We start from the raw sequence: 20863 nt of genomic DNA on the forward strand, positions 1-20863 counted from the left end.
AAAAAAAAAAAAAAAGGTCCAGATCGGGTAATGCCCCAATTCCCAAGATATACCACCAGAAACGGTTTTCTGGAATTGGTTACCCAGCGAACGGGAGTTTGGGACGTGACCTCCTTGAACTAAGGGCGCGGACTAAAAAGCGTCCAGAGAGGGTCTGGAGCGAACTGTTTGCGGGGAGTTCAAGTAAAAGGGTAACGACCTCCTAATCTTTCGGCGATAGTGTCGCTGTCGTCGTACTCTGTCCGGCAGTAGTCACGGCCGATCCCTCATTAGAATGTGCCCCACCGGGTCTACTATTAAAGGATTCGGCGCTGGGATGGGATCAATAATCAGGATAGCCGTCTTTTTGGCCTGGAAGGAAAACCAGATCATGCGAGATTTGAGTTGTGGTTGTAAAGGAGAAACAAAGGCATCGAGGAGGTCAAAAAGTACGATTTGTAGTTAATAATTAATTATGACCAAAATCCACCAGCTGGAGAGTGAGGGGTTATCTACTACTAAGTACTATCTGGTTAAAAGCCTTGGACGGTTCCGGATGACGTCTACGCCCGGCGAAAAGACTTCAAGGCAGATGCGACGTTATGACGACCAAGAACTACTTACTACTGGTTCCCCAAAACAGTGGAACGGACTCCCCGGACCCTAACCAATCTTCGGCGTGAACAACGGGGGATCTGACTTCACGAGGAAAGAAAAAAAGAGGAGACCTAAGAAGAGAGTAGAAGAGAGAGAATGGGAGAGAGAGAGAGAGAGAGAGAGAGAGAGAGAGAGAGAGAGAGAGAGGCATCCATGGAATGGAAGGTAATAATGACATACCGAGGTAGAAAATATTTTCAACCTACAGCAATGAAGGATGGCAGCTGAATGAGAATGTTGAGAATAAGAGTAATAATAAAATTCAAAAGTATAGTAACTAATTAATTAGCTTACTTACCTAAAGTCCTTAACTCTCTGTACTACTACGAGTCGTTCTACTGCCAATCTCTACTCCGTATTGTCTGGATGAAAAGAGAATAAATAAAAGAAGATTATGGAGTAAATCCCAGACCACCTCTTTTTATTCACTGGACAATACGTCAAATACTCAAGTTACCGACTCAGGGTTAGTGAGGTCGGTATAACTACTAAGTACTTTAGTACCCATGCCATGTCCCACGTCAAGTTGTATCCTCCTTTTCCTTTTATTATGCTATATTCTCTTAGTCTTAGAAAGCGTACGTACTAGGTCAGAGAATGCTAGTTTGATTACGATTTCTATTATTAAAAAAAATGCCGTTGCCTGTTCACCAGTAACGAACCATTTTTCTGCTTGGGTTGATTCAGGAGTATGCAGTAGTGTCGAGCCTATATTGATTTAATCAATATCCAACCAGACAGAAACAATTCCCCAAGGTCTAGCGAGGCGAATAATTACAGGACGTCGTGAATTTAGTCCAAATAAAAAAAAGATTATCCATCGTTATCGTCACCATTCACCAGGTTTCTCAAATCAATTCGCTCCCCTGGGACCGAGTGGACAGTGGCTGGGTCATCAGTTGAGAGACTGACCTGTGGCTATGATTCTCCCCCTTGGTTCATATCAATCAATACGCCAATCAAATATCCCGACCCATCTCCTAGTGGATCGAATTTAATCATACGGAGGAAATCATCATCGACTGAATCTTCCTAGCGTTTGCATAATTGTTCTTCATCTCTTCGTTTGGTTTCTCTTCCACCCCCCCTTTTTTCTTCCTTCCGTCCAGTGGCAATATCTCCACTAATTTGACACACTCCTATAGGTTAAGAAAGAAAAAGGAGATATTCGGGCCGTGCTCTTGACTTCCTCTTTAGGAAGCGATGAGGCTGCAATTACAGTAAGACTCTTGAGAAGTAAAAAGGACGAGGCAAAAAAAAAAAATAAAAAAAAAAAAAACAAACAAACCTTCTATTTCGACGTCATGCACGGTTCATCGCTTTCCATGTCGATCAAGCCGGAAGGTTTCCAGAAGACTGGTTCGGGCAGATTCCCGTTCATAGTTACAGAAATACTTCCTAATTGAATTTTCTCTCCCATACCTGACTAAGTCGTAGGAGTTAACTAGTATAGTACGGAGTATACAAAAGTACATATTCTACTCCGTAATACTACTAATAGTATCGAAGCGAAGGATGATGTTCCATGGCCTTCCCCCTTTTCGCAATAGACTCTTTAGCACCTCCACCCACTCACTCCCTTATTCATGTTTACTTCTTTTCATGAGATCCCTCAGAAAGGTCTGAAGTTGTGACAGACCTTGCAGATTAGCTGTGATTAGTCGATCCTGTCGTAAAACCTGTTGGTCTGATTCATGGAGTTACATCTCCTAGTACCGTACCACAGAAACCACCGCCACCCATCATTTGTAAACATACACTCCCAAATCAATCATAGGGTAAACCTCGAGTATTTGCAACCAAGGTTGTCTGCATAACTTGCTGTAGGGTTATGGCGGCGAGTCAAGGAGGATGATATCATATCCCCTGACTTTTTCCCCTGCATTGACCTTGCATCCCTTGGGTTTGCTTTAATAGATTGACAGCGTTCTGTCAGTTCCATAGATCATATGGATAGGCGTTCCGGGTTTCCGCCGTCTCTTACATTATCCTTAGCTCAAACCCGATGCTGGTGGATACCTGAATATTAAGGCTGAAGTGATTTGATAAATCCACTATGTGATTGGTCGATCTCGCTCCAGACTCCGTCATGGATACTGGAGATGTACCATACCACCTTACATAGATAGTGCCTCTACAAGCTGGTATCAACATTAGGAAGCTTAACGGTCGAGGGCCTGTAATTGTTTCAATGGGGGAACTTGCTTTGGCTCTATTTTAGGACACGCGGTTGATCCCCCCGAGCATGGGGATTGACCCTTGTCGCATATTCTTGTAGATAGGCCACCGCTAGTTTCCAACCTCCCTCGCCGCTTCATTCTAATTATAATCGGAATGCACATTGAAGCATGGCATGACGTACATAGTCCAGCATATAATGTGTTGGCTGGGCGCAATTTGTCCCTTACGCCAGAAATGTTGTCACGCCGTACCCATGCTCTTACGTTCATGTTGGTCAAGCGATTGAAAGATATCAACAGAGAAAACATGACCAAAGAACAATGCAATCTCCAGTAGAGAATTTTGCCAAAGTTGCTAGCTAAACGTGTTCGACATATAAGGGTAATTTTACACAAGGATACTGGGAATCGGCAGATTGGAAAGAGACCTGGAAACTAAACTATATTCATGAAGCGGGAGCCTGGGATGTGGGGACCTCGATGCCGTATGCTTCCTTGATTCTCTGTGCCCGTCTCTCGGCGTAGCCAGGGCCATAGAGTCCTATAGCTCACATCAGCGATAATGTAACTTGCTATCGAAGCCATGCCGGATTTGATGTACATACCTCGTCCCTCTCCCAATTCGGCAAGGGTCTGCTCGCCGGAGGTTCTGTATGACTTCCGCAATTGCTCCCGACGCTCGAACTCGTCAATATCGGCGTTCTTCTTATAACCCCACAACGATCCGCCGGTGTATTCGAAAGTGCCCATGGCGGTTGCCAGTGCAGCACCGTAACCGAGAAGGGCGGGGAAAGTCCGAGCTGCACAGCTGTCAGAATAACGGGACGCAATTGCAAATTGAGAGAGTATATGAACACAGACCTCGTAGACCCAAGATTGCACCAGAGAAGAAACCACCCAATGCGACGTTCCAGTGATCCTCCTTCTCCCGCAGGTTGGCGGACGCAGTCTTCACGAACTCATAGGTACCTCCCATTGCCGCTGGATAACAATTGTCAGCAAAGTCGAGCCTAACACTGGCCGATTCCAATTGCATCCATACCGAAGATACCGATTGTGCTGCCGCTTCTTACGAAGACACCGAATGGCCCAACGTTCTTCCTGGTGAGGGTGTTCTGAACTGCCGAGGCGAAGAGACCCACCCCACCAGTGAGCATGGTGGTCTTCATTGTCGCCTGGATCGCATCCTTAGGATGGTAGCTGTGATCTTCAGTGTGTCCAGCCATGGTGGCGGTTGAATCTGGAATGGGCTTCTGATTGGAGTAGGCGAGTCGTTCAGACGGTTCGCTGGGATTTTGGGAAGTCGCGGTTTCTGCCATGCGACACCGCCTTCCTTGGGCTTTCCTAGAGCTTCATGTTTAGTGATGGGAGAACAGATGGCTTTGTTCGCCATACGACTTTGTTGGTCCCTTTCTTTGAGGTATTTAATTTCTGACCATAGTAAACGTTCCTTCTTTTGAAACGATCTCAAAAGTCAACTGCGTCGGTGGTGGTGAATCCATCACCAAAGTTGCCGCCCGCTTGCTCCAACTGCAGTGGGCTCCCCGCCAGTCCAACTGTCAACGCTCATTCTATCAGAATCGGATGATTTCTTGGCTTTCAGGTGATCAATAACTGCTGATCTACCTCTTAAGAGCAAAATATTAAAACCCATCTTTATGGAAAAATTTCTTTGAATAACTCTGGATCCCTCGGCCTGATCCCCGCCAACTGTGAGCTCAAACGAGCGTCCCCATGACGTCCTTTCAACTGTCAGGTATGTAGCTTCGCCCGATGCGGGAGCGTATTGCTTTACCATGCACACGGTACTGACATGGACAAACCGACGACTAGGCAAGACTGCCCCCCGTCTTGTACAAGATATATACGAATATGATCCTGCTCACCCTCCAACGACCGGCCGCAATCTGCTCGCGGACGTCCCGCCAGTGTTTCCTGAATACTACAATGGACCGCTAGAACACATCTCATCGGCGGCATGCCGCCATAACTTTGTGTCGAAACCAGCCCAAAGTTATGTCCCTCAGTCGGAGCAAAGCAATACTGGAGCCCCTACAAAGGTGTCGGCCGTGTGCTTGAGGTGCCGTTATCATATGCAAGTTGATGTGAGCTCTACGCCCGGTATTGGTCAACCTAGCGCGAGATTTTCAGACCACGTACATCATCTGGTATATAGGTCCGGAAAGTACAGAGGCGGCGCTGCGCCGGAGGAAGCCAGCCCCAAGGGACAGATGTTGGAGACATTTCATTATGAATGTTCATATCTGTCTTGCTCCGTCGCAGTATCTGTGGGGTTCGCCTCACCTGTCCTTAACGATGACCAGGTGCGACTGTTAATAGACCCCGAAGTGCTGCGAGAGCGCGCGAACGAGGCATTTGCAGCCCATCCTGACCGTCTGGAAGGAGTTGCTCCGCCCGCACCTATCAATGTCTTGCTGAACTTGCGTACATATATCAGCAACGCTCTTCTTGATAGCCAACAGAGCAAGTCAATCTCAGCGGTTAATAAAAGATTCATGACGTGTTTCGGAGTTGAAGGGAAGCCTTGCAAAGACCTGTTAGAATTCCTGGGATTTAGCTATAAGGTTTGTAAAATTGCACTGTAACATGTGCTTGCAATTTTCATCGTGATTAATGCTTTGACCAGAATGAAGGCTTTTGGGAACCGCCTCGACCGAATCCGTGGGCAGAGTTTCCCTATCGCGACCAGCTCAAGATATTTCTCGATGACGTTATACACGAGCTTACAGCGCTCATAGAACAGAGGCCAGTGGTAGAGAAGAAGGGCCACCAGCTAGAATTTAATCGTCAACCGGTCTTCAACGATCTCCTCTATGCGTTGGACTCTTTGGACTGTAGGTGTATACCAGCACCTCCTACTATAGCATTCATGCTAATGATATTAAGACCCGAAGGCCTCACGATCAAGTGAATTTCAGATGGCTCCTCAACCGTGCGTCTTATCTGAGAATTGCGCCCTTGTGAACGAAAGCTGATCATGCAACAGTTACTATGAAGACCTGGGTGTCGTTGAGGACATGGCCGCCTCTTCCATCGTAGAGGCCTTTAACCGACAAGTCTCGGTGGATCCTACTAGGGCTCCTGTCTACCTAAAGTGTCTGAAGGCAATCGGAATCCTCAGAGGAGGGGAAGATGGCTCTCTTATAGACCAGGCAGTTCAGGTAGCCTACTCCGAAGGGAAATACACCGAAGAGGACGTGGTTGATGCCTACAAGTACTTTGGTCTAAGTCACGATGACCAGCGACTCACGGAAGACAGCATAATTGGGAAATTTTATGCTTATCTAGGTGCCACTACTGCTGTTCAGGAGACTGAGACCCGCAGACAACTATGGAGGATAGGAGACAGCAGGCGTAGTGAGCGGATTAAGGCAGCAGCGGAAGAAAGTACGACTGAGTTGACCCGGCCAGAAATGGGTTTCAATGAGTTAACTAACGGCGATAGGGGTGTCAACTGCTGAGCAGGCCCGGGTTTTCCTTGGCGTTACCGCTGATACACCTGATGATTTTGTCATGGCAGTTTTCACAGCTAAAGTATTTTCTTTTCAAGCCTGAAATCTAGTGTTGAGTCTTTGTTTGCTAACCTCACTCAAGGTTAATGACAATCCATCGAGCCGGGATCTTGCTCGCCGTGCAGTTCAGCTGCTAGCTGAGGAGCGAAAATCGGAAGCCTTGAATCATTTTCTCAAGACAGGCGAGATGACTGCCGGTGAGATGGACGTCGCTGATGCCTATCGTCTCCTTCAAATACCCGATCGCACAGTGGATGAGGGCGCAATTATGGCAGCATACACGATTTGTGTGGATGAAGCTCCAGCACAAGCTGAAAACTACAACCAGGCGCTGCGAATTATTGCGAAAGATAAGAATAGCCCTTTACTGAGCAACATGGTTTCTGGTTCCGCCACTAAAACTGACCGTAACTTGGCTGAATGGCCGGTCGGACTGCAGAATATTGGCAATACCTGCTACCTCAATAGTCTGTTGCAATTCTATTTTTCAATTCGCCCATACCGTGATATGGTTTTGGACTTCGAAAATTTTAAAATGGATATAAATGAGAACATATTGAGCCAAAAACAGGTGGGGTCTCGCAAAGTGTCGCAAAAGGAGGTTGAGCGGTCCCAACGATGTAGGTGATGTTCTTGTTTTCTTGAGTATGCGTGTTCGATGCGAAAAGCTCACGACTATCTGCTCTAGTCCTTAGAGAATTGCGAACTCTCTTTAACGACATGATCACTGCCCCGGCAACTTATGTTATTCCCACCCAGGAGCTGGCGCGGCTGACGCTGATCAGCCCTTCTAACGAAGCCGCTATCCGTCGCCGGTCGACGATGTCTGGAATCAGACCTAGTGCTCTTGGTGAAATCAATGGTGTGCCAGTTATGGGACCTCTCGGACCCCCACAGCCGACTACAGAAAGTGAAGCCAAGGGGCCCATAGCTCCCGAGCCAGAGAAACCCCAACGCTCAACGACAAGCGATGTTGATAGCGAGGCAACTCTTGTCTCTGATAGTATCAGGGTCGATGCCACAGTCCCGCCTTCTAATGACAAGGAACCCGATCCCCTACGTACAGATTCTACAAAGACGGTCGCGCAGAACGAGTTAAGCCCCGAGGCAGTTGAGTACCATCCATCCGACACACCGGCTTCTTCTGAGAAGAATGAGCTGTCTAGCCAGCCTCCTCCAGTCCCTCCACGGCCTGGCCCACAGCCTAATCCGCAAAAGCAACTTATAGAGGAAGTAGAGATTGGAGCTCAGCAGGATGTGACAGAAGTAATCAATAATGTGTTGTTCCAGAGTCAATGCGCCATCAAGCCAATCTCGCTTGCTCCAGATGGTGAGCAGCTCGATCAGGTTAAAGAGTGAGTTTCGATACATATTTTAAGTCAGTTCTGGGTTAACTTATGCTGTCCTTCAATAGCTTGTTTTACGGTAAAGCCAAATCCTACATTCAAACAACTGAAGGGGTGCGATCAAAGGAAGAATGGTGGTGTGATATAAAGATCGACGTCGCGACCGGATCGCGAGATATCTATGCTGCCATTGACGGTGCTTTTGACGTCCAGAAAGTTAGCGTAGATAATTCGATGGCGGAGCAGTTTAGTGCAATCAGCAAGCTGCCGCCAGTTCTCCAAGTTCAGGTCCAGCGTGTCCAGTTCGATCCTGTCAAGAAGCGCTCCTTCAAGTCCACCCACCATTTAGAATTGAAAGAGACTATCTACCTTGACCGGTATATGGACACCCAACAACCCGAAATCATGAATCGCCGTCGCCAGTGTTGGGAATGGAAAAATGCGTTAAGAAAACTCGAGGCTCGCCAAGCAGAGTTGCAACGCCAAAGTGTATGGACCAAACGAAGAATGGTCTCCATCCTAAGTGATGAGATGTGCTAACTCCTCACAGGAGGCTGATGGCCTGAACATACCGAGCTTGTTCGACAATGCTAGGGGTGTGCTAGAAGAGCTGAGCTCTATGAAGGAGGATCCCGAGACCGCAGCAGATGCGGTTCCTATCAACCCAGAACTTATACCTGAGCTTAGTCAACTTTCCCAGATAGCGAGGGCAGAGCTGAACTGTAAGTGTCACATCTCTCGCCTTTCTTTGCTCCTATATTACCTAAGTTCCTATATGGTTTTGACACATGGTTCGACTGTTGTGAACAGTTATACTCACATGTTTTCTAGATATCGAGCAAGAGATCAAGGATTTACAAACTATGATCTCAAGCCAGTTTGCTGACTACAAACATTTGGCCTATCGTCTCTATGCTGTATTTGTTCATCATGGCTCCGTTGAATTCGGGCACTACTACATTTACATCTGTGATTTTGAACGGAATGTTTGGCGCAAGTATAACGACAACTATGTCACTGAAGTGCATGACCTGGATGAAATATTTACGAGCCAGGACCGCCAAAATCCCCCGACTCCGTACTTCCTCGTATATGTCAATGCGACTATGAAAGACCGTCTAGTCAGTCCTCTTTGCAGGGAGATAATCGAGTCTCCTCCGGATGATCAACCAAGCGCAGATGGAGGGAATCCTATGGAAGGGGTTACTGCGCCAACAGTTGCAGAAGACGTGGATATGAACCCACCGGCATACGATGAGATATGGACTGACAAAGGCACATCAGGTACGGAAGATAACCACCATATAGAAGATAAAACGGGCCACACAGGTGTGGGGGGCGACGAGGTCACTGGCAGAGGGCCGTCAAACAAAGACACTGACTTCCATGATGTGCAATGGTAGGCTCTGAAACAATGCTTCCGACCGGTGTCGCGACACTGAATCCCTTGAAACGAAAAGGGTCAGATGATGTAGCTGGCTCAATCAGCTAAGCTTGGGTGGCCCTCTGTGCAGCGACATCTGACCGTGATCCCGTGCCTGGTGCGCTTATATTTATGATACTGCCTTTGTCATCCTTTCTATGCTGGGCAGATGAGGTTTGGTGGTTATTCTCAGCGAAACATGTCGTTTCGAAGTGAAGGCTACGGAAATATCCATTGATCAAGACGACCTTTTGCCCTCGCCATTCTTTCCGAGCTCGATCGAATGATGACATACTTAATTTGAATTCTATTGGACTTTTAATCCCTAGGCCGTCCCTGTGGCCATGCATACATACATCGACCACCACAAGCCGCCCAAACAGGCATTTACAATCTTCGTGTCAGCTGTGTGATGTTGAGATATTGTTGTTTATACATAGCAGCGGGTCAGTACTTATTGTTCCTGTAGATAGCGGGTGATACCATTAGTTACGACTGTCTATGATTGTACAATGACATTTGTCTGTGTCTAATATACTCTGGGAGTCTCTAATCTGGCCACGTGACTCAGATTGCGCCTAGCTATATGCAGATCCGAAGGGCGGGCCGCGGATCGGAAACGGAACATTGCCCGCCATCGGCAGTCCACATCGGCAATCTAACATGCTGCCTCCATTTCGGAAGTTGACGCGTTGTAGGCTCATAGGATTGAGATTAGACATAAATAATTACAAAATGTTTTGGTGGTAGGTACTGTGCAAAGAAAGCGTGGTTATTCCTACAAGTAAAATAAATGATGGATAAGAGCTTGTTGTCCGATCTCCAACGATTGCGGGGAAATTCCGGGGTATTAAGGAAGGGTTTAATAACACCCGTTACGGGTATCTTCCGCGCCTCCGGCGCAAGCCGCTCTTGGTTTCCGAAGACAGTATATATCCGTTCGAACACGCTGCTCCGTAGCTCATAAGCGCAACTGGGAGCATCTTAATCTGCTACTTCTCAGTGTCTTCTTATATACTCACGAAAAGACTATCGCCTGAGTTCATCAGTTGCGACTCTTAACAGCAGACTGTAGTGCTCTTTACGCGTCTAACCCCGTTAGGCTCTCAGTTCAACATGCCATCACAAGTTGCTACGTGCCTGCGCCTTGCGCGGCAATTTTCTGCAGATCCGAGCAAGGTAGTGTACACAGTCCGTGATGCCGAGGCGGGATTATATTGACGAGTCTCCTACTAGCATCAACGATTCCTTGCGCGTGCATTCTCGAGCAGCGTCCGTCGCTCCGAGATCAACAAAGTCGTCTCTTCTGCAGAATTAGCAATTAAGGATATGAAGTCCAACTCGACCGTCCTGGCAGGTGGGTTTGGTCTCTGTGGTGTACCGGATACTCTTATCAATGCTGTGCGAGAGAACCCTTCGATCACCGGATTGACGGTGGTCAGCAACAACGCCGGTGTGGACGGAGCCGGTCTTGGCCTTCTTCTTCAATCCAAGCAAATCTCGAAGATGATTGCCAGCTATGTGGGCGAGAACAAGACCTTCGAGCGCATGTACCTAACGGGCGAGATTGAGTTGGAGTTGACACCACAGGGCACTTTGGCTGAGCGTTGTCGGTCGGGTGGTCATGGAATCCCTGCTTTCTACACGCCTGCCGCTTTTGGTACGGTTGTGCAGACAGGTGAGCTGCCTTTGAAGCACAATGCTGATGGCACCGTCGCTCTGCGGAGCAAGCCCCGCGATGTCAAGGTCTTTGATGGCAAGAGCTATGTCATGGAGGAGTCTATCAAGGGTGACTATGCCTTCGTTAAGGCTTACAAAGCCGATAAGTTGGGCAACTGCCAGTTCCGCTATGCTGCTCAGAACTTCAACGGGGCCATGGGCCGCAATGCTAAGATGACCATCGTTGAGGCCGAGCACATCGTTGAGCCCGGTGAGATCGAGCCGGCTGCTATTCACCTGCCCGGTATCTACGTCAAGCGTGTTATTCAGAGCACGACGCCGAAGAATATCGAGAAGTACACCTTTGCCAAGGAGGAGGGTGAGGACACTGCTGCCCTGGGCAAGGGTGACACCGCCGCCAAGCGTGAACGTATTGTCCGTCGTGCGGCTAAGGAGTTCAAGAACGGGATGTACGCAAACCTGGGTATCGGTATGCCCATGCTGGCACCCAACTTCGTTGATCCTTCCGTGGAAGTCCAGCTTCAGTCTGAAAATGGTATTCTGGGGTTGGGCCCCTACCCTAAGAAGGGCCAGGAAGACCCGGATCTTATCAACGCCGGAAAAGAGACGGTTACACTTGCGCCCGGTGCGGCTTGCTTTGGCAGTGACGAGTCCTTCGGTATGATCCGTTCCGGAAGAATCGACTTGACCATTCTAGGCGCCATGCAGGTGAGCGCCAGAGGTGACTTGGCTAACTGTAAGTTCTTCTGCACCTGATCATCTTGTGTATAGCTTTAGTATCTGTCTGTACTAACTGTGGCATGATAGGGATGTTGCCCGGTAAGATCAAGGGCTTTGGCGGTGCTATGGATCTAGTCTCCAACCCCTCCGCTACGAAGGTGGTTGTGACTATGGAGCACACGGACAAGAAGGGCAACCCTAAGATCGTCAAGCAGTGCGAGTTCCCCTTGACCGGCAAGACTTGTGTCAGCCGTATCATCACTGAGCTCTGTGTCTTTGATGTTGACTTCACTGATGGCCTTACCCTGGTTGAGCTTGCCGACGGTGTCACTGTTGATGAGGTCCGGAGCAAGACAGAAGCTCCGTTTAAGGTTGCTGATGATGTAAAGCCCATGCTGTGATCGCGTCCTTTAATAGTCTTTTTGTTTGCATGTTTGGATGTCACCAATTCGCGAAAATTATGGGATTTATGAGCGTATAGTTTGTGAAGTCATGTCGGGTACGGGATCTGTTGTATATACCATTTCTTTCACAAAATAGTTCAAATTATTCAAGAATATGTCTCGGGACAATCAATAACTGTACATTTCTCCCACCAAAAGATATTAAGATAACCGAGAAGCGGCGAAAATAATCTCTTATCCGCGATCTATATTCCCATCGCAATAAATAGTAGTACATTGAAACATAAGTATACAAGCTCCTCAACCCAACCCTAACTTCCAATATTGCCAATAGTGCAGCACCCTAGCTAAACCTGAAAAGACCCTTCAGCCTCGCGCTCACTCTCCCCCAGAAATCCCGTGTCGGAGCCTCTGAGAACTCTTTAATTACATTGTCATAGTAGTCCGGGTTACCTGTCGGCCGCCGCAGCTTAGGAGGCAATGGATACCGTCTAGCATAGCGATCTTCCAACAACGACGACAGCGCATTCAAAGAAGCTTCTGACAGAGGCGGGGGTGGCGATTGTGACGACTGTTGTTGCGGTTGCTTAGAAGGGTTCTCTGAGGTTTGAGGGAGGTGGGACTGAAGGTAGGTCTGAATGGAGACGGCTGAAGGGCGGACATGATCAGTGGGCCAGTGTTTGAGAAGGTGATTGATGCGCGTGATAGTTTGGGCCTAAAACAGTTGTCAGGTTACTGTTGGTTGATCTAGTTTGGTTGCAGGAACAATCCAAGACTAACCGGTGGCTTGGACATGATGGTTGCTACTGTGATGGATGATCGAGAAAAGGGGTCTGTTAGAAGATATTGAATAATGTAGAAACACCGAGAGCCTCTGGGATTATCCCGGATGAATGCAATTGGTTCAGTGTGTTGCGATGTGTTGTCGGAGTTAGCGATATCTAAATTATTTGATATGATCTACGCGGGCAAAAAGTCAAGTCACGGGGGATGGGCGGAATGCCCCAGGCAGCAGCAGCGGCGGTTCTCAGCCACTGGCAGACGCTCTCTCCACTCCGTCATGTAATCGCCCTCATTTCCATCCCATCCTCCATCTACAGTCGATCCCTTTTCCATCTTCATCATCGCTTTCCCTCCGACACTCTTTCTGCCTTGTCTTCTTTGTTGGTAATACTATAAGGCCTCTGTCGTGAACTCCGATCTACTTTCTTTACCGCCCTTCCCCTCTCTTTCCGGATTTCCTTTCCTCGCTCAGCTCGTCATGAGCTCGCAGCGCTATCAAAGGGTAAGAGTCGCCCACCGCCCTGGACTGGCTGCAGGTTCCATGGAAATTACCGATGTACTGTGAAATCTATGTAACAGGTTGCTGATTTGGTGATTTCTAGGTAAACGCCCACGATGAAGATGAACAACCGCAATCACAATCGTCAATCCCTCTCCGGGGAACACCAAACTCCCCCCCTCCCTCATTTCGCTCTCGTTCCACCTCTCCATCATCCAGACGCCTTCTCCATGACGACCCCCTAAACAACGATGCAGATCAGGCGCTGGCCGACGCATTTGATGACGAGAGTGACTCTGAAGCGGATGAGCCGGATGACCGTCAGCGACTAATGCGGGCTCAGCCGGAATCGCGACCAGTGGCAGATAGCAGCAGTGCGACCGCTAGTTCTTCATCTGGAGTGGGTAATGAACGGCAACAGTCCAGTGAGCAGCATAATGCGATGCAAAGGAGGCAGACAATACTACCTAGTTTCAGTACTGGTAGCCGAGTGATCAGTTCGACGAATGACGGTGTCTTTGCGAACCTGGCGGCTAAGCCGGAGCGTGGGGAGAAAACCGAAGACCTTCCTCCGGTGTGTATTTACCTCCTGTTTAGTGTGGTGAACAATGCGTATTCTATTGATCCCGTGCTAACTCCTTGTGTATAGTCATATGAAGAGGCGGCTGCCGACGCTACCCCTCCGTACTGGGAGACCACGATTTTGGCCCCCGGGATCTCATCCGACGAGGTGTACGTGGATGGGTTACCAGTGGGGTCCGTCTTTTCGTTTGTCTGGAACGCTATGATCTCCATGTCCTTCCAACTGGTCGGTTTCCTCCTGACCTACCTTCTCCATACTACGCATGCAGCGAAGAATGGAAGTAGGGCTGGTCTCGGTCTTACCCTCGTACAATACGGATTCTACATGAAAGGCGGAAGTGATACGAAACCAGACGATGGTACAGAACAATACGTGACACCTCCGGATCCCAACAGTCATAATTTCGACCCCAGCACCGTAACCGATGGATCTGGGAGCGACGGCGGTGGTGGTGGTGTATCTGGGATCTCCACGAGTGAATGGATTTCATACGTTCTCATGATTGTTGGTTGGTTTATCTTAATCCGCGCTATCAGCGACTTTCTACGGGCCCGACGCCACGAGCAGCTGGTGCTGCAAAGTCCTGACCGAGGCCTTCCTGTGCCGATCATCGCGACAAATGAAAGAACAGAGACCGTTGTTTAAGTTACCATCATAGTGATCTGCAAAACATTGGGCGGGTTGGAGCCTTGGAGCCTAGGCGTTAATTTTCTTTTTCTGCTATAATTTGCTTTGTATGGGTAATGCGCGCTAATTCCCCCGACGGACATTCCATGGGACGTGAGGTCCTCATTTCGATTTTCTTTGGGCATGGGAACACTTGTAACTATTTGATTAGAGATACCAAATCTGAAAGACATAGCACTTGGCATTGATGCCCTATCGTTGTCCTTTCGTACGCGTGTGTCATTCGCCAGCCAGGCAACCTCTTTTTTTTTTTTTTTCCTTTTTCCCCTTCCCTACAACCCACTTTTGCCTTCCCAACTCTTAATATCTATTTTTAACATTTGTCTACCAGAGAAATAGTGCTTGTTCCCAACTATCTTCACGATGTACGTAAAAGTCTAGACCGACGACCAGCGATGGCAGAGTGATTTTCGTCCTCAGCTCTTGGCGGCACTCTCCGCAGCCTGTCCGACGTCTCCGCAAGCGTTTGTTTACCGCGCCTTCGTATTCACCCATTCATTTATTACTTCCTTCATATTATTATCTCATCGACGTCTCGCCCTTTCCTTCTCGGACCTTGACGCTTGGAGATCTGTTCTCTTGTTCCCTCTTCCGTAAATGGCCAAGGTCGATGCAGCGGCGGATTCTCCGTCCGCCGCATCGCCAAACCACAGCCTTCCCCAAGGCCCCGTTGAGGCTCGCTCGCTATCCTCCATTACCGCAGTAGCCTCGAATCCCCCGGCTTATCCACGCAATCCGACGCAGAAGAAACTTGATCCTTTGGTTTTGTATATTGTGAGAGTCCCGGGCAGTAAAGGTACGTCATAGTCGGTTGCTGCATAATAATCGCTTGGAGATAAATATACCCCGCATAAGCGGTGGGAGAAATTGACCGATCATTTAATCTATTCAAGATTGGACGATGGATGCTAATCTCAACGTCTTTGATCCGCAATGTAGATGTCTTTCTTTCTCCACTGAAACCACCAACGAAAGCCAGTGTTTCGGCTGAAGCCATCAATGCTTCCCTCTACTATCTGCATGTCTCGACACCCGAGGACGATGTCTTACTCCAGGAATGTGAACAAGAGCGCGAAGAAGAGGCGAAACTGCGGAGGGAACTTGGAGAGGAAGCGGATGTTCCTCCTGAGTTTGCGAAAATGAATCACGTTCGTCGGAAGCCTGTTCCTGGCGGCGGTGGTGCAAAGGTGGATGCTGATACACGTCCTCCCCTCCCTGCTCACCGATCCAATGTGTCACTACCAGAGAATGTTCTCCCAGTGCCAAATTCTACGGGTCTGCCGTTGTCGCTGATGCCGGCTCGTCCGGGTTTGACGGGGAGTCGCTCATCCATCGATATACCCCATTCTGCGACTCAGATGACAACCGACAGCCGCGATGACTTTCTCGGGCATACGCCACCGGGTGATGAGGTTGAGGCAAGGCCACCCTTGCCGGCTCGGCCACTTCCACCTGTCCCGAAGGATGAGCTCGCATTTGAATTGATCGAGGATGATTCTGCGCCGAAGAAGACCAATCGTTGGAGTGCCTTGTCGGGGTATTTGCCCGGACGAAATGCAGACAATTGGAAGGAAAAGTATGAGGTTCTGACCTCAGGCCGTCACAGCCTCGACTCCAGGCGACCTCAAGTGCGACCTCAGTCGGCCCATACGAATCCATCATACAACCGCATGAGTTCTCCAGCGAGAAGTCCAGGCCAATCCCCAAGTAGGAAACCTTATGACAGCAAACCTCCGGAAAGACCTGGCTTCCACATCACTCTCATCCGTCGCGACCCTACCCATGGGAGTCAATGGAATGTAGCAACAATATCAACACCGAAATTGGACGGCAGCGCCATTGACATCGAAGTGTCCACGCCAGGGTACAACCGGTTCGCTGCGCAAAGCGAACCGCTCTCACTGGCCAGTCTGGGAATAAACCTACCTTCCGAAATAGGCAACCGCATCTCACTGTCTTCTTTCCGACCTACTCAGGCCGAACTGGCAGAGAGCACTCCCAACCAACCGTCGCATCCCCGAAAGTTCCACCGCAAACTCTGCGTATCACGACCATATCAGGAAGAAGGCCGAGGCTCCTTAGACCTAGACAACGGAACCAACAGCCCCTCGAAACACAACCACTCCAAGCTCAAAAGCGGCTACTACACCTTCACCTCACCGTGGAACGGCACCTGCACATTCTCAACGAGTGTAAACGGCCGCAGCCTCAAATGCAAACACATGATCCCAATGCCCTCAACAGGCCCCAATGGCGCCCCCATCGACAATCCTGCCGTTACAGTCGCTGAAATCCGCTTCAACACCCCCTTTCAAGCAGGCCATCTCCACCACCAACCAGGCCCCTCCCACATCTCGCCTTTCACCCTCAGCCAAACCCCAGCCTTCAAAGACCCAACCAGCAACCCCCCCAATCACGGCCACAACCTCGACCCAAGCTCCTCTTCCCCTTCCGACCGCACCTCAAAGCGCGCCTCCTTCGCCCAATTCCTCAACCCAAACAATTACAACCGTCCGCGCGCCCGCTCCGGTGCATCCGCCCATTCAACATCTTCCACCTCCAACTTCGGAGTGCCCACCCGCAAACCCTCAACAAGTAGCAGCAGCAGCGGCGTCGCAGACCTCGACGATGGACCCCGTCGTCCTCTGCGCCGTCCACCAAGTGACGACCGCCTCGATCTCTCGCTTGCGCGAGAAAACGCCGGAGGCGGCATGCGCGGGAAGAGCGCTAAACTAGGTAAATTGATCATCGAGGATGAGGGTATCAAGATGCTGGATTTGCTCGTTGCTTCTTGTATGGCTGTTTGGTGGAGGGGTTATTACTATTGATTGAGCCTTTTCTCTTCTCTCCAGAGTATATATGGAATGGTGGATGTATGGGTTGACCTGATGTGCATGGGGATGGTTTCTGTTTCCCCTTTTCCATGTAGTCTTTGCTCCTATGTATGTATGATTGATGATTGATGAAATGATTATATATCCTCAGATTTACTGTGCTGTTGTTACCAGAAATAGAATCATCCTTCATTTTTTTTGTTTTTTAAAAAAAAAAAAAAAAAGATGAGAGGCATACGAACGACAAACAAATAAAGTGGAGTACCATCTCGTTTATACTATCCTGTAATCAACTACTTCATCAAGTCTATCCATTCATCAATCAAAAGATCAAACTAGCGCTCAATCGCAATGCAGCTGCCGTCTTCCTCATACACGCTCATACACAGACCCAAGTCAAATAGCCAGTAGCCAGTAACATAGGTAAAGTCAGGTACATACCAGAACGGAATGGGAGTGAACCAGTCCTCTCGTAAACCCTTTAATAGGTAAATAGGAAGAAAAAAGGGAAAGGGGTACCGCTAGAAACTAAATGCATGGGATGAACCAAATTGGGGCGAACCCGTGAATATATTTATTTTCTTGGCATATAGATATCCGGAAACGCCTGCGATTTCCGGGAACGAAGATATTCACTTGGGTCAAGGACTTCATGCCACCCATGCCCGTTTATTGTACGTCCATTCCACGCTGCAGGGACGATTCCAGATCGTTGTGGACGCCACCGCCCGCGGCAAGCGCCTCCTGAGGCTTGGGCTCCTCTTGCTTCCAGACGCCCTGCTGGTTCTCGGGGATCGGGACGTTGGTCTGCTGGGCGATCTGCTGCTGTTGCGCGGCAGCGGCGGCCTGCGCCTGGGACTGCTGCCGGACGACGGCACGGAAGCGCACGACTTCCTCGTAGATCATACGACGCATCTCCTGTACGTCGTCCACCACCTCGAAGTGGAAATCGAAGGTTGTGGGGCATGTCGGCTCATCCGATGCGTCGTGCCAAATGTGCAGGTATGGGTGCTCCAGGGCCTCTTCAACCGAGATACGCGACGAGGGGTCGAATGCCAGCATGCGGTCGAGCAGATCAAGCGCATCGGGGTTGGCGCTGGGGAACAAGCGCTGGAAGGGGATCTTGGGCATGAAAGGCAAGTTGCGTACGTACTCCTGGGCCCGGGGAGATCCGATGCGGCTCAAGGTCTCCTCGTTCGGAGTGCCCAGGTAGTGTAGGATCTGGTTGAGCTGGTCGACATAGTCACGACCCTTAAAGAAAGGGCGGCCGCCGAGGAGTTCGGCCAAGATGCAGCCCACGGACCACACGTCGACTGTTGTATGTCAGAAAAGTAGCTGGTGAGAGAGCTTGTCAGTGGCAATGGAGGACACATACTAGCTTTAGTGTAACTCTGGAAGCTCAACATGATTTCCGGAGCACGATACCATCTTGTTGCGACATATTCGGTCATGTAACCTGCATTCTCTTCCGGGTCAATCGAGAAACCACGCGCCAATCCAAAATCGCAAATCTTGAGTTCACAATCGGCGTTGACCAACAAGTTTCCGGGTTTCAAGTCTCTGTGCAAAACATTGGCCGAGTGGATGTACTTCAAACCACACAGAATCTGATAAATAAAAGACTGGAAGTGGGCATCGGTCAAGGGTTGTCCGGAACGGATAATAGCAGCGAGATCACATTCCATCAACTCTGGGCAAGGAAATCAATATCAGTAACTGTGGGTGGACCATGTTAAGGGGGGTTACTCTTACCCTCGTACAGATATGTTTCATTGAAGTTATCCGGGCGCGGAATATCCATGTCATAAAGACAAGTGATCTGCATGATCCGGTCAGCCCTATCAATTTCACTGGCATCAAGTTGGGACCAAACGTACATTACGGTGACCTCGGAAATGCTGAAGCAACTTAATCTCTCTCAAGGCACGCTTGGCCAGGATCTTCTTGCTGAAGACATTGGTGACCTTCTTGATAGCAACACCTTCACCGGTTTGGATGTTCGTAGCGGCACTAGATAGCGAAACCGGAGATCGTCGTCAGAATATGGTGATCAAGACAGCCTTTCATTATATCCATCTTCCCAAAACCAGTACTCTCGATAGTACCAGAATCGATGGAGAGACGATTACGCTAAAAGCTGATGATGATCCATAACGTACCAGACAATACCATATGCACCTTGACCCAACTCCTTAGTGACATTGTATCGTTCATCCACAATAAAATCCTGGTTAAAGACCTTAAAGATCTTACGTCCTCGTAGATCAGCCATGGTTTTGGAGGGGGCGATGAAAAAAAAAAATAATAATAAATAAATAAAATCAAAGGTTTCCAACGATCGACTGCTAGTAGCACAAAGGAAACTCGAGGCGGTAAAGCGAGTGTCGTTCTGTAGACGCCCAGAAAGAAATGGAGGGGGAGGAAAATGTGCGGTCGGTCCACCCAAAAGGGAGTGGGGATTTTCGCGAGTACTTTTGTTGTTTTCTCGATTAGTTTTCTGGACTTTTTTATTTTTTATTTTCCTCCTTTTCCCCTTTTATTTTTTTTTGTCTCAGTCAGAGAGGAGGGGGAGAAAACAGAAGATCTGGCGCGGGCTGGCTGGTCGATGAGAGGGAAAGCAGCTTCGAATGGACGGAACGGCAGCCCCGCAGTGGGAAGGGAAAGTCAATCTTCCGCCGTTGCGGCTCCTGAATGGGAAATAAGGGTTTCGAAACTTATGACAATGAGGCGCAGCAAGATGGGGATTAGAAACCTCAGAGAGAGATCTTCTTTCTAGAGGTAGCAGGAGGGCTGGAAACAATGTCGGGTTTATAAACGACTAAGCGCGTCGAACCACTACCGGGTGAAAGAGGGGTATAGAAGTAATTAACGCAGCTGATCGGTTGGGGCCCTTGCAGATGGGAGAGGTTCTGGCGGCCACCAAACGTGCAGCAGCAGCAGCAGCAGCAGCAGCAGCAGCAGCAGTCAAATGTCGGCGGAGGGAGACGAAGTGGGGACTATTGGAAGTACATACTTTGGTTCTTTCAAAGAATGAAATCATGGATGACTTGCTTTCATCAGTTTGACATTGACCTATTGTTCCACCGCACAGCGTATAACTAACTAACTAACAAACCAACTAACAAACAAACAAACATAGATGGTGGCGTTGTATTTATTTATCTATTGCTTAAATCATCGACAAAGAGGAAGTTACACATGACTTTGGATGTTCTGTTTCGGTGATTTGCCGCCCGGGATGGGGGTGCCTAAGGCCCATCTGGGGAGGGGCTCTGGTGGAGCACTGACGATGACAGTGTCACTGCACACTGGGTCACACTGGTCACATTGTCACATTCCATCTAGCCTCAACGCACCGCTTTAGGAAAGAGAGATGAAAAGATCAATCCTTGTAACAATTTGTGTTCAGCCCGCTTTGGACAACTGGATGCTATTAGGGCACATGTTAAAAACATACCAGACGGCCTTTCAGTCGATAAGGGAACTCTTAACTGGCTAACATACATCCCAATGGATAGCTTTGGAGGGGGTTTTTTTTTCTTTTTTTTTTTTTTT

The 20863-nt window shown here is 48.9% G+C and overlaps 8 protein-coding genes across 8 annotated transcripts; 4 read left to right on the forward strand and 4 right to left on the reverse strand.

Annotated features, from left to right (window-relative positions):
- Window positions 1-3262: 3262 nt before the first annotated feature.
- Window positions 3263-4042, reverse strand: BDV27DRAFT_163075 (uncharacterized protein; the record flags this gene model as incomplete). The annotated part of the gene is made up of 4 exons (XM_032073495.1): window positions 3263-3357; window positions 3422-3616; window positions 3678-3797; window positions 3859-4042. 4 exons carry the CDS (start codon window positions 4040-4042, stop codon window positions 3263-3265), a joined length of 594 nt encoding a protein of 197 aa, XP_031922056.1.
- A 508-nt stretch (window positions 4043-4550) lies between these two features.
- BDV27DRAFT_163076 (ubiquitin-specific protease UBP2) lies at window positions 4551-9098 on the forward strand (the record flags this gene model as incomplete). The annotated part of the gene is made up of 11 exons (XM_032073496.1): window positions 4551-4572; window positions 4650-5401; window positions 5464-5671; window positions 5724-5769; window positions 5824-6224; window positions 6283-6371; window positions 6432-6969; window positions 7038-7704; window positions 7764-8184; window positions 8246-8417; window positions 8527-9098. 11 exons carry the CDS (start codon window positions 4551-4553, stop codon window positions 9096-9098), a joined length of 3888 nt encoding a protein of 1295 aa, XP_031922057.1.
- Window positions 9099-10055: 957 nt separating this feature from the next.
- BDV27DRAFT_60477 (3-oxoacid CoA-transferase) lies at window positions 10056-12092 on the forward strand. The gene is made up of 3 exons (XM_032077065.1): window positions 10056-10297; window positions 10355-11534; window positions 11606-12092. The coding sequence occupies exons 1-3, from the start codon at window positions 10235-10237 to the stop codon at window positions 11917-11919; spliced, it is 1557 nt and encodes a 518-aa protein (XP_031922058.1). The 5' UTR covers window positions 10056-10234; the 3' UTR covers window positions 11920-12092.
- On the reverse strand, window positions 12093-12830 carry BDV27DRAFT_60480 (ubiquinol-cytochrome c reductase complex assembly factor 2). Its single transcript, XM_032077066.1, has 2 exons — window positions 12703-12830; window positions 12093-12637 (listed from the first exon to the last, which is right to left on the reverse strand). Exons 1-2 carry the CDS (start codon window positions 12715-12717, stop codon window positions 12266-12268), a joined length of 387 nt encoding a protein of 128 aa, XP_031922059.1. The 5' UTR covers window positions 12718-12830; the 3' UTR covers window positions 12093-12265.
- Window positions 12831-12997: 167 nt separating this feature from the next.
- Window positions 12998-14658, forward strand: BDV27DRAFT_136870 (metal homeostatis BSD2 family protein). Its single transcript, XM_032068857.1, has 3 exons — window positions 12998-13207; window positions 13308-13778; window positions 13854-14658. The coding sequence occupies exons 1-3, from the start codon at window positions 13184-13186 to the stop codon at window positions 14430-14432; spliced, it is 1074 nt and encodes a 357-aa protein (XP_031922060.1). The 5' UTR covers window positions 12998-13183; the 3' UTR covers window positions 14433-14658.
- Window positions 14659-14774: 116 nt separating this feature from the next.
- Window positions 14775-17509, forward strand: BDV27DRAFT_136871 (uncharacterized protein). Its single transcript, XM_032068858.1, has 2 exons — window positions 14775-15270; window positions 15414-17509. Exons 1-2 carry the CDS (start codon window positions 15072-15074, stop codon window positions 17300-17302), a joined length of 2088 nt encoding a protein of 695 aa, XP_031922061.1. The 5' UTR covers window positions 14775-15071; the 3' UTR covers window positions 17303-17509.
- A 335-nt stretch (window positions 17510-17844) lies between these two features.
- On the reverse strand, window positions 17845-19820 carry mpkA (mitogen-activated serine/threonine-protein kinase SLT2). The gene is made up of 5 exons (XM_032077067.1): window positions 19468-19820; window positions 19186-19318; window positions 19061-19127; window positions 18684-18998; window positions 17845-18621 (listed from the first exon to the last, which is right to left on the reverse strand). Exons 1-5 carry the CDS (start codon window positions 19578-19580, stop codon window positions 17978-17980), a joined length of 1272 nt encoding a protein of 423 aa, XP_031922062.1. The 5' UTR covers window positions 19581-19820; the 3' UTR covers window positions 17845-17977.
- A 535-nt stretch (window positions 19821-20355) lies between these two features.
- Window positions 20356-20861, reverse strand: BDV27DRAFT_136873 (uncharacterized protein). Its single transcript, XM_032068859.1, has one exon. The coding sequence runs from the start codon at window positions 20812-20814 to the stop codon at window positions 20656-20658; it is 159 nt and encodes a 52-aa protein (XP_031922063.1). The 5' UTR covers window positions 20815-20861; the 3' UTR covers window positions 20356-20655.
- Window positions 20862-20863: the final 2 nt, after the last annotated feature.

Source organism: Aspergillus caelatus (genome assembly GCF_009193585.1).
Source record: "Aspergillus caelatus strain CBS 763.97 unplaced genomic scaffold BDV27scaffold_293, whole genome shotgun sequence".
NCBI classification, from domain to species: domain Eukaryota; kingdom Fungi; phylum Ascomycota; class Eurotiomycetes; order Eurotiales; family Aspergillaceae; genus Aspergillus; species Aspergillus caelatus.

Bases quoted from the DNA above. Each gene is read 5' to 3' on its own strand.
- BDV27DRAFT_60477 (XM_032077065.1), top strand. From the start codon at position 10,235: ATGCCATCACAAGTTGCTACGTGCCTGCGCCTTGCGCGGCAATTTTCT. The intron at 10,298-10,354 runs GTAGTGTACACA...GTCTCCTACTAG, and splicing joins TTTCTGCAGATCCGAGCAAG to CATCAACGATTCCTTGCGCG. The intron at 11,535-11,605 runs GTAAGTTCTTCT...GTGGCATGATAG, and splicing joins CAGAGGTGACTTGGCTAACT to GGATGTTGCCCGGTAAGATC.
- BDV27DRAFT_136870 (XM_032068857.1), top strand. From the start codon at position 13,184: ATGAGCTCGCAGCGCTATCAAAGG. The intron at 13,208-13,307 runs GTAAGAGTCGCC...GGTGATTTCTAG, and splicing joins GCTCGCAGCGCTATCAAAGG to GTAAACGCCCACGATGAAGA. The intron at 13,779-13,853 runs GTGTGTATTTAC...CCTTGTGTATAG, and splicing joins AAACCGAAGACCTTCCTCCG to TCATATGAAGAGGCGGCTGC.
- BDV27DRAFT_136871 (XM_032068858.1), top strand. From the start codon at position 15,072: ATGGCCAAGGTCGATGCAGCGGCGGATTCTCCGTCCGCCGCATCGCCA. The intron at 15,271-15,413 runs GTACGTCATAGT...TCCGCAATGTAG, and splicing joins GAGAGTCCCGGGCAGTAAAG to ATGTCTTTCTTTCTCCACTG.
- mpkA (XM_032077067.1), bottom strand. From the start codon at position 19,580: ATGGCTGATCTACGAGGACGTAAGATCTTTAAGGTCTTTAACCAGGAT. The intron at 19,319-19,467 runs GTACGTTATGGA...TTCGCTATCTAG, and splicing joins GGTGCATATGGTATTGTCTG to TGCCGCTACGAACATCCAAA. The intron at 18,622-18,683 runs GTATGTGTCCTC...GACATACAACAG, and splicing joins CCAGAGTTACACTAAAGCTA to TCGACGTGTGGTCCGTGGGC.
- BDV27DRAFT_136873 (XM_032068859.1), bottom strand. From the start codon at position 20,814: ATGTATGTTAGCCAGTTAAGAGTTCCCTTATCGACTGAAAGGCCGTCT.